Source organism: Solanum tuberosum, unplaced genomic scaffold, assembly GCF_000226075.1.
Source record: "Solanum tuberosum cultivar DM 1-3 516 R44 unplaced genomic scaffold, SolTub_3.0 scf00064, whole genome shotgun sequence".
Taxonomy (NCBI): domain Eukaryota; kingdom Viridiplantae; phylum Streptophyta; class Magnoliopsida; order Solanales; family Solanaceae; genus Solanum; species Solanum tuberosum.
This window is the reverse complement of record NW_006238990.1, coordinates 227,049-238,305: the sequence shown is the minus strand read 5'-3', so window position 1 is coordinate 238,305 and position 11,257 is coordinate 227,049. Positions and strand designations below refer to the sequence as shown.

At 39.1% G+C, this 11,257-nt stretch overlaps 2 protein-coding genes across 2 annotated transcripts; both read right to left on the bottom strand.

Annotated features, from left to right (window-relative positions):
- Positions 1–656: 656 nt before the first annotated feature.
- LOC107060198 (uncharacterized mitochondrial protein AtMg00810-like) lies at positions 657–1,205 on the bottom strand. The gene has a single exon (XM_015307786.1). It carries the CDS (start codon positions 1,203–1,205, stop codon positions 657–659), a length of 549 nt encoding a protein of 182 aa, XP_015163272.1.
- A 2,427-nt stretch (positions 1,206–3,632) lies between these two features.
- Positions 3,633–5,486, bottom strand: LOC107060197 (uncharacterized). The gene is made up of 2 exons (XM_015307785.1): positions 5,459–5,486; positions 3,633–4,147 (listed from the first exon to the last, which is right to left on the bottom strand). Exons 1-2 carry the CDS (start codon positions 5,484–5,486, stop codon positions 3,633–3,635), a joined length of 543 nt encoding a protein of 180 aa, XP_015163271.1.
- Between the last annotated feature and the right edge of the window lie 5,771 nt (positions 5,487–11,257).

The window sequence follows — 11,257 nt, the reverse complement described above, 5'->3', positions numbered from 1 at the left end:
CTGGAAATGAATTGATGAATTTGAATTATTACAAACCCACCAATTCAGAAGTAAATAATAAACAAGAAAAACTGAAACATTCAAAATGCAAAGCTAAGAACCAAATTAAGAACAGAACTATGAGAAATATGATCTTAAAACAGTGAGCTCAGAACTTCAAATGAACCCAAACAACAATCCAGCCACTTGAGAATAAAGAAACAAGATACGCTGCAGAATAACTTAATTGCTTATGGCTGGAATGTTATAGCTTGATATACACGATTGAGTCTAACAATACCCTAAGCTAACTCCACAAAATGGGGAGAAAAAGCTAATCCTAATTAACTGCTAAAGACATAGTAAACAGTAAAGAAAAGTAGTTACTAAAAAACTTAAACCACAGTAACTAAAGACTTATACTGCAGTAACTACTAAACACTAACTAATGCACTGATACGCCTCCCTCGAGGTAGGTAGTGTGCAAAATTGCCTAGCTTGAACATGTGCCTGTCGAAGGCAGGTTTTGAAAGGGCCTTGGTAAGAGTATCTGCTAGTTGGTCCGCAGCGTGTATATGGACAATTTGAAGTAGCTTGAGCTGAACTTGTATGCGAACAAGATGGAAATCCACCGCAATGTGTTTCATGTGACTATGAAAAACTGGATTGGCACATAACTACGTAGCACCAACATTGTAACGGTAGATAGTTGGGACACTGTGAAGTTTAAGTTGCGGCTCAGCCAGAAGGTTGGTGACCCAGTTTGTTTCCGCAAAGGAACTTGCAACTTCCCGATATTCAGCTTCAGTGGAAGAATGAGCAATCGTTCTTTGGTTCTTGGAGGACCAAGTCATAGGATTTTTGCCCAAAAACAAAAGATAACTAGTAGTGGAAGCGCGATCACTAGCGTCTCCAGCCCAATCCGCATCAGAGTACACATGTAAAGAGAGGGAATTACGGCTCATCAAACGCAAACCAAAATGAACAGTCCCTTGAAGATACCGTAGTTCCCATTTGACAACTTTCCAGTGAGTCTCTGAGGGAGTTTGCATAAATTGTGACAACTTGTTTACTGAGAAACAAATGTCTGGACGAGTGAAGGACAAATACTGAAGCTTCCCGATTACCCTCCTATATCTGGTTGCATCCGCGGATAATCCACCATCTTCGACCTTGAGTGTTTCAATAGCACTCATAGGCGTTTCAGCAATTTTGCAATCAGCCATATTCTTCTCATGCAATATATCACTGGTATAATTACTCTGTGACATAATAATACAATTTGTACTTCTAATGACTTCAATACCTAGAAAGTAGGTGAGCTTGCCAAGATCTTTCATATAACAATGGGCAGCAAATGAAGAAATTACCTGATTAACAATTTAAGTGTCGCTACCAGTAATGATAATATCATCTACATATACCAGTAGGTACATAGTGGCACGAGAACAGTGACAGATAAAGAGGGAACTGTCAGACTTAAATTTGATGAAGCCCAACAGGAGCAAATGATTCTTGAGTTCATTATACCATGCTCTGGGAGCTTGTTTGAGTTCGTAGATAGCTTTATGAAGACGACAAATATGAGTTGTATAAGTTGTAGCTTCAAACCCCTAAGGTTGGGCCATATCAACCTCTTCATCTAGACTTCCTTGAAGAAATGCGTTATTAACATCAAGTTGACGGATAAGTTATTAAAATCAAGTGGACGAATAGGCCAATCAAATTTGATGGCAATAGAGAGGAATACACGAACAATAGTGGGTTTGACTACTGGGCTGAACGTGTCATGAAAATCAACACCGGGACGTGTAAATCCCTTTGTCACCAATCTAGCTTTATAGCGATCAATAGAACCATCAGCCTTTCACTTGATTTTTACACAGTGAATCAAACTCAAATTTCATAGCAGTCTTCCACTCTATGTGTTTGGTGACCTGATTGAAGGTGGTGGGAGTGAATGGAGGTCTTATTTGGGCTATGTAATAAAAAAGCTTCTTTGGTTTATGGATATTGTGTTGTGAACGGGTGACGACTCGATGTTGAGGTAGATAGGAAGGGGGTGGGGTAGGCAAGGCTAGAGCATATGTGTTCTGTTGTGCCAGTTGAGTTGAGCAACGAGAGTAAGCAAATTGAATAGGAGGTTTCAGTGATTGCTGATTGGATGTGGATTGTAGTTGAGTTGGTGACAGGGATATAGAATGTGATGGGGCTGCAGGAAGAGAAGAAAGTAGAGGAGAAGAATTAGGAGAGGTACATGAAATTGCAGACCCTGTTGAAGCGCAGCTGGAAGAGTCAGTCTCATGCGTGTGCTTGATGGTATCTGCATTAGGTAAAATAATAGAGGGTGGTAAATTTGTACAAGAGGTTGGAGAAGATAGAGGAGACCTAACCAGGGTGGGTTCAACTAGGTTTTCCCAGGCAAGAGTTTTAAAATATGAGGAAAGTTTTGAAAACATAGTCTCAAAAGGAAAACACTTTCAAAAACTGTGACATCTTGAGACAAGTATATTTTGGAAGATTTTGGATCGAAACATTGATGACAATGATAATTGGACGAAAACCCCAAATAAACACAAGCCTTCGACCTCGGCTCTAAAATATTCTTCGAGTATGGCTTGAGCCATGGCTAACAAAATCATCCAAAAAATTTTAATTGGGCGTAATATGGATGTTTACCAAATAACATATGGAAAGGTGATTGATTTTGCAAAAGTGAGGTAGGTAAGCGATTGATGAGATAAACCGCGTGTTGACAGGCAAAGGACCAAAGGGTTGGTGGGAGCGAAGCTTCATAGAGTAAAGTTTGTGCCGTTTCAACAATATGTCTATGTCGACGTTCAACAAGAGAAACTCGTTGAGGGGTGTATGGAGGAGCTAAAAGATGTTCAATACCTTGATTTCTTAGGTATGGATCTAGGCTTTTATATTCTCCACCACCATCAGTAAATAGAGAAAGAACTTTCGTATTAAAAATACGTTCCATTAAAACTTGAAAGTTTTTGAAAAGTTCTTTAACCTCAGTTTTTTTGCTCAAGGTATAAAGCCAAATGTATTTGGTATATTGGTCAACAAAAATACAGTAGTATAATTTTTTGTCAATTGATAAAACTGGAGAAGGCACCCACAAATCACTGAAAATGGTTTGGTACATGATAGCGTAAGTCGTTGAAAGGGATCCCGATGAGCTTTATTTGATGAACAAGAATTACAAACTGAATTTTTTTCGCATGAACAAGGAAACGAGAATTTATTTAAAATAAATTTAAAACACTTGCATGCGGATGACCCAATCGACGATGCCAAGTGAGATTGGAGAAAGAATTGGTGCAGGCAACAAGTACTTTTGCTGAAGGCAGGGAAGGTGAAGTGGGCCACTCATAAAGACGGTATCTACTCCGACCGTGCACCAAAGGAGTCCGTGTCTTCAGGTCCTTCACACAAAAATGAAAAGGAAAAAATTCAACAAAAGTGAGATTATCTTGACAAAACTTGGAAACTGAAAGTAAGTTACGTTTAATGGTAGGTGCACATAGAGCATCATAAAGTTTGAAAGCATTATTTGAGGCATGTAATTGAGTTGAACCAGTGTGAATTATTGAAATTTTGTTACCATCACCCATGTAAACCTACTCCATCCCATTGTATGCTAACTAGTTGTGAGGGTCAGCAGTGATATGATAAGATGCGCCAGAATCGACAATCCAGGGAATTGCGGATGCCTGGAATCCAGAAATATGGTTGGCCTTTGCCTGAAAATGATTGTGAGATTTTGATCGACAAACACTTGTAACATGACCCGGTTTGTTGCACAATTGACAGCGAACACAATCATAAGAGTTGGTGGTGGGCGAAGATCGATACTGATTGGGCGTAGGAAAGTGATTGTTGGACCGCCATTGTTGGTTGCTGCCAGTGCCATTGTTGGAGCGACGAGGGTGCTGAGAGTTGGGATGACCAGACTTGGTGGAAGTAGCAGTTGCAGTAGTAATCTGGGTTGGAGTGGTTTTAGACTCTTCATGGCGAAGGAACAACTCATGATCCAATAGCTTTTCATAGAGTTCTTCATAAGTAATAGTGGAGTCACGAGCCCAAATTGCAGTGGAAATCTCACGGAACTCTGGGCCCAAACCACTTATTATCTTAACAATAAGTTCAAAGTTGGTAACTGGGGCACCAACAATAGAGAGTTTATCAGAAATAGATCGAATATTTGCAAATATTCGGTGACTGGTTGGGAGTCTTTGGTGAGTCGCATAAGTCGATCACGCAAACTGAATATTATACTACTGTATTTTTTATTTTTTTTTAAGATGCAATAGTTGTGGTAACTGTGGGATCAACCGATGCCATAAATGTGTTCTGAATAAGTTGGTCTTGTCAAAACCAAAGAGAAAATGCAGGATCGCACTAGGGACTGTGCTAGTTGTGATCTTGCGTGAGGGGGAAGGAGCAGACCCATTGAGATGCCCATATAGATCATGACCATGCATGAGCATCGAAAATTGTGCCTTCCACGTTGAAAAGTTTTGGCCGCCAAGTAATTTGATATGCAATTGGGATGACAGATTAAATTGAATGATTGTCACTCCAATGTTGGTATCTGCGGTGACAACTCGAGAAGTATCACCCAATGATGGAGGTTGGTAGAGAGAAAAAAAATAGGATCTTACTCGTTAGAGTTTATTGTGGTTCTTGATACCATAAAGAAACAAGATAAGCTGCAGAAGAACTTAATTGCTTATGGCTAGAATGTTACAGCTTGATACACACGATTGAGTCTAACAATATCCTAAGATAACTCCACAAAATGGGGAGATAAAGCTAATCCTAATTAGTTGCTAAAGACATAGTAAACAGTAAAGAAAAGCAGTTACTAAAAGACTTAAACCACAGTAACTAAAGACTTATACTGCAGTAACAAGTAAACACTGACTAATGCACTGATAAAGAATAGAGATAAGCCACATCTATTATGTTGGAAGCAGTAAATCAAACCAAAGGGATGCCTAGATTTGATCAAATTTTCACCACTTTGACAGAAATGAGAATGAACAGTGAAGAAATTAAACTAACAAACAACAACGCCATTTTTTGCATCAGATAAGCTACTACATCAATGAGCTTAAACAACAAAACACCACAACAATGTAACTACCTCATATTTGACCAAATCATGATTAATTCAATGATACAAGAAAACTAAGGCATCATACATGCTTATAATTGACACAATATCCGACATATAAGAAGTCATCTCAGGAGGTAGCAAAGAAGAAAACTAGATTAACTCTCCGGAATAAGATTAGGCCATTTTGAAGCTATGCGAATGAACCCAAAAGAACATTTCATCCATTTACATACCACGGTTCAAAGGTAAACAGAATCGAAGCTTGAGACGGGAGCTTTCACCTGAGGCAGAAGCTCACCTGAGGAAGAAGCTTGAGAAGGAGACAGAGCTTTCACCTGAACTAGATACCAAGTTGAAGAGTATGTGCAGAAGCCATTGTTAGATAGAAGCCTCTAAAATGCTCACTGAATCAGAAGTAATGGCAGAAGCTCACCTTTGCAAGTTGATCCACCTTTGAAAGCTTATCTACACCTTTCACCTTAGGATGAAGGAGACGGGAGAAATATCACCTTTCACCTGAGACGGGAGCGATTTCACCTGAGGAGACGGGAGCTTTCACGTGAGCTTCCCTTTGCACTAAGAGAAAACCATATTTTTTAGGGATGATGTTTTTTTGTTTCCTTTTTTGTTTTCTATGGACTGAAGACTTAGTTAAAAAAAATTGCAACAAACTTAGCGACGGATTATGATATCCGTCGCTACTAAATAAATATATTTATTTAAATTAAATTCTCACGACTGATTTTTCTATCACTATATAATTTAAATTCCATAAAATATTTTTATAATTCTAGCAACGCTTTCTCATCGCGGAATATTAATAAATTTGTCACAACTACTTTGTTGCAAAATACATACCAAAAATTAGCGCGCCAATGTTTCCCGCTATTTTTTAGCGACTAAAAAAAATATTCCATCGTGTAACACCCCATAAATTAGTTAGTTGAACTAGTGAGTTCTAGAGCTTTTGGTGTGAGGTTTGGAGTGTCGTATGAGGGTTAAAACTTGTAAAATTGACTCACCTACTTAGGCTGACATGTTTAGGGGTTAAACGTACGGGTACGACTCCCCAAGGACCACCCAACGGGTCCTTGAGGAAGACCCCAACACTGCCCAAAAAGCTGTCAAAACAGCTTGGTTCACGACCTCAATTCACTCCCCTTAGATCAACCTACGCCCCGTAGGTCATGGGCGCAGGTCAAGGACTGAAACACCCTGAAAAATATGAGCCTCAGGTCCAAACCACGGACCAAGACCACGGACACTAGTCCTATCCACGGTCCGTGGGTGGAAGGGCGTGAATTCTGCCAGTTTTTAAGCTTTTAATTTTTAAGTGAGGAGTTGAGGATTAGTTTAGTAATTAGTTTAGGGGTAAGGAGGGGATATTATGTAGTTAATTAAACTCCTATAAATATTTAATAGACCCTAAACTAATCACTTTAACTCATTCATCTAAAGACCCAAAAACTCTCTCCAAAAATCATCTCTCTAGAATAGAGAAGAAGAAGAAGAAGAACAGAAGAGAAGACGTCAGCAACTTAGGGAGATTTTCCCCATTGATTAAAGATTTGTTTAGGGATTTGATTGAAGGTATGTGAAGCTTAATCATCCATGGGTTCTTCCACCCATGGAGCCCCCATAGTTTCCCCCCAATTGTGAACTCAAAAACCCAATTCTAGCTAGGGTTGTGATTGCATTGTGGGTAGGGCTTGGGTGTGATTCCAATCTAGTTGATATCACCCAATTATGATTGAATTAGCTTTTTTTAATGATATTATGATGAATTCATGTGATTTCTATGGTAAACCCTAATCTAAGTTGATGAATGTGATCTTTGTGGGTTTATGCCATTAGAGGCAAAATTGAAGGTTCTAAAGTGATCTTCCTATTTTAATGTCTTGAATACTAATTGATCATAGTTAGGATAATCCAATCATGAATTGAACTAAACTTCATTGAATAGGAAGCATCTTGAATTGTAAAGTTAGAATGAACAATGTTATTGAATAGCTTGTAATTTAGACATGGATCATGATAGAATGAAGTTAATCTTGAAAGTAGGGCTTGTACCCATCATTGTTAGGGCTTTGGTGGTAAAGTCTATATGAGGTGATCTTGATTGAATATTCTCTTTCTCTTACAGACTTAGGCATGAATTGCTAGGAGATCCAATGGTTCTCTCACATAGAAGGATTCTAGGTTGACTTAATAACCTTAAATAAATTAAATCATGTTAATATAGAATAGCTTGAAGTTGAGGCATATCTTTCCTTCATGTATAGCTTGGCTTATTAGAATAAGACCAAGGTTGATAGCTTGGGATGGAGGATTTATACTCTCCTAAGGAATATCTTTACTTAGCATTGTAGGATGCATGTCATGGTAGCATGATTTAGAAGTAGTTATGGTAGCCTAGGATTGAGGATTTATACTCTCCTATGGGTAGCTTGAACTAGCATTGTTAGGATGCTTTCATGGTAGCATGACTTGGTTTGGACAAGACCATTTCATGGTAGCTTTAGGATTGAGGACTTATACTCTCCTAAGGGTAGCTTAGGATTGAGGATCCATACTCTCCTAAGGGTAGCTTGACGTTGCATTGTAAGATGCATTTCAAGGATAGCTTGAGTTAGGTTAGTCATAGTAGCTTGGGATTGAGGACTCATACTCTCCTAAGGATAGCTTAAGGTTGAGAATCATACTCCCCTATGGATAGCTTGCATTTGTATTGTAGCACACTTGTAAGGGTCGCATGACTTAGCTGGTTTAGGACTATTTCATGGCAGCTAGGATAGGACGCTTTTACCTTTCCTAGAGTAGCTTGGACTTACATGTTAGTGTGTCTTCCAAGGTAGTTAGGTTAGCTTAACCTAGTTATGTTAGTATAATTATAGCATGGTCTAGCCTTTTACGGGATTATTCCTTGATAACCTTGAAGAGGTAAATAGACTAGAGGGATTAGTCCCCAACTAGTGAACATTCATGGTAGTCTAAAGAAGTACTTAGTGTGGGTAGTAGTATGGGATGCTACCTACACATGGCACAAGTATGACTTGAGACTAGTTGTGAAGGGTTCCCTTATGTAGTCTGACTTAGCTTGGGTTGTTGCCATAGTTGCCTACCAAGATATGATTGACTAAGGTGGTAGTTCCCTTGTCTATATGAAGTAAGCTTTTAGTAAGACCAAAAGGAGGGTGAATATGCCTAAGATGCTTTCAAAGCTATGCTTAGTATGAAGGGTAGTATGGGATGCCTTTCATGCATTGCACAAGTGTGTCTTGAGGTTCCTTAGAAGTATAGTAACCTTATGGTAGAAAGACTTATGACTTAACCATGCATGTAGACTATGATTAAGATGACTAAAAAGGAATACTTAGCTTGGGTGGAATTATGGGATGCTATTCTTGCTTTGCACTTGTATGCTTTTGAAGTTACTTGAGAATGGTGCTATTATGATATGGATGACTAAGGGTCAATTATGCTTATATGATTATGACTTGTCTCCTATGCTCATTAACTATGTCGTATGTTGACTTATGTTTATATGATGCTTATGTTGGAGACCATGATGTGACTACGATGATTATGCTATGAATATGTTATTATCTCTTATGTTTATGTCTTATGTTGACTAACCATTTGAGATGCTCTTATGATGTTGTGCTAGCTTTCATACTTGGTACATTTTGTATTCAATGCATATTGCCTACATTCTAATCAAATGTAGGGTTGGAGGCTTGAGTTGCTTTGGAGGCTAGGTTTCAAGGATCTAGAAGAGTTGAAGATCTTGGTGAGTCCTCATAGCTTTGAGGACAACATCCAATTTACCTTTATGTCATTTCTTTATGTTGAGACTATTGTATGGACTGTGTCCCAAGAGTTTATTCTAAAGTTGTATTAGATGGTTTGAGGCAAAGAGTATAGAAAGACTTCCGCTTGTTGCTTTTATGAAATATGACTCGACTGTAAAAGTTTTAAATTGTTCCGTATTTTCAATTCTAATACCTATGTTATGATGCAAAGGTCTTGTATTAGACCCCTTCTGGATCGAGTAGGCCGTGTTACGTCTAGGGGGTACCCTTGGGTCGTGACAAACTTGGTATCAAAGCATAAGGTTTTGGGAAAATTTTAAGATGTCTCAAACCATATCTAGTAGAGTTTTATTCATGGGTGTGAGTTGTGACACATTCTATGAATAGGAGGCTATGAGATGCTTAGGAAAAATCTCACTTCTTCATTCTCTTGGTCGTGCCATAGAAGTTTAGATCTAGTGGGTCATTCTTCTAATGTTTGCCTATAATTTTTTAGGTTATGGCAAGTACTAGGGCTAATCCTAGGAGACAAGGAGAAGACAATGGAGACCAAGAGATTCCTGCCCAAGCTCCAAATGAAGTTCCTTCTCAAGTTCCAAATGACCCTCCAATTGGGAATGCCACTCTTGAAGAGTTTAAGACTTCTATGCAACTATTGGCTCAAGCCTTAACGGCGCAAGCCAATAGAGAGGTGGTGGGTCCGGCAAACCCTATAAGGGGGATGGGTGCTTTTAGAGTAAGAGAGTTTTTAAGAATGAACCCGCCGGAGTTCTATGGCTCCAAGGTGCAAGAAGATCCAAATGGGTTCATAGAGTAGGTTTATAAGGTGCTAGCAATCATGGGGGTGTCTTCTATTGAGAAAGCAGAACTAGCCGCCTATCAATTGAAGGACGTCCCTAAATTTGGTATGAGCAATGGAAAGATAGTAGGCCGATAGGAGCGGGCCCTATAGAGTTGGAAGCTTTTAAGTTGGCATTCTTAGATAGGTTTTTCCACCAGGAATTGAGGGAAGCCAAAGTTAGAGAATTCATCAACCTTAAGCAAGGTGATTTGAGTGTAGAAGAATACTCTTTGAAATTCACCCTTTTGTCTAAGTATGCTCCATCTATGGTAGCAAGCCCTAGGGATATGATGAATAGGTTTGTGACGGGAGTGTCCAAGCTAGTGTCAAAAGAATGTCGTACAACAATGATCCATGATGATATGGACATATCACGCCTTATGGTATATGCTCAACAAATGGAGAGGGATAAACTTTAAGAGGAAAAATCTAGAAAGAGAAAGAGGTCTAGGATGGAAAATGATAAGTCCTTTCATGATGGGTCTGATGGGCATGGTCGTTCTAGGAATCGACAAAACGTTTTCGGACAAAGCTTTTCTAATTCTCATAAGTATAAGGATGAGAGGGTGTCTACCCCTAAGCCACAAGGGATGAGTAATGAGTCCCTATGGCCCTCTTGTTCTAGGTGTGGTAAGAGGCATGAGGGTAGGTGTTTGGCGGGTAGAGAGGGTTGCTTTAGTTGTGGTGAGAGTGGCCACATGATGAAGGATTGCCCTAAGGCTAAGGTTACAAGAAGAGAAGGCAAGCAAGTCGCCTCTAGTAGTGAGGATGTGGAGCCTCCAAGAAGAATAGGATTTATGCTCTCCAATCTCTTTCCGGTATGTGTTTCATGCTTTTGTAAAATTTCCAGATTTCTTGTTTTTATGACTTGTTATGTTTGATTTTGAAGTTATTTTTAGTATGCATGATGTTTAGAAAAGTTTGTGTAGGCTTACTCCCAAGTGGGGGATAGTGTGCCTATCTAGTGGGTTATTATGTGCCTTATGTGTTGCCATGATTTCATTATATGCATGTTCATGAAATTTCTTAGGTCTTGGTAGAAATGATTTACATGCATTAGTTGTCTCATGAGGTGGTGCTTTGAATAGGATTGCATATAGACTTCATGAGTTGATTATGAACATGCCTAGTTTGTGGGATTGAAGTTCTTCCTTGATTATGTGCATTAGATGTAATTCATGCATAATGGGTTGCTAAGTTAGATTTTAGACTTTATGAAGTGTTTAAAGTGTCATTCGAGGACGAATGTTCCCAAGTGGGGGATAATGTAACACCCCATAAATTAGTTAGTTGAACTAGTGAGTTCTAGAGCCTTTGGTGTGAGTTTTGGAGTGTCGTATGAGGGTTAAAACTTGTAGAAATGACTCCCGTACTTAGAATGACATATTTAGGGGTTAAACGTCCGGGTACGACTCCCCAAGGGGTCCTAGAGGAATACCCCAACACTGCCCAAAAAGCTGTCAAAACAGCTTGGTTCACGATCACAATTCATGC

Bases quoted from the DNA above. Each gene is read 5' to 3' on its own strand.
- LOC107060197 (XM_015307785.1), bottom strand. From the start codon at position 5,486: ATGGCTTCTGCACATACTCTTCAACTTG. The intron at 4,148-5,458 runs GTATCTAGTTCA...TTGGTGCCCCAG, and splicing joins TGCACATACTCTTCAACTTG to TTACCAACTTTGAACTTATT.
- LOC107060198 (XM_015307786.1), bottom strand. From the start codon at position 1,205: ATGGCTGATTGCAAAATTGCTGAAACGCCTATGAGTGCTATTGAAACA.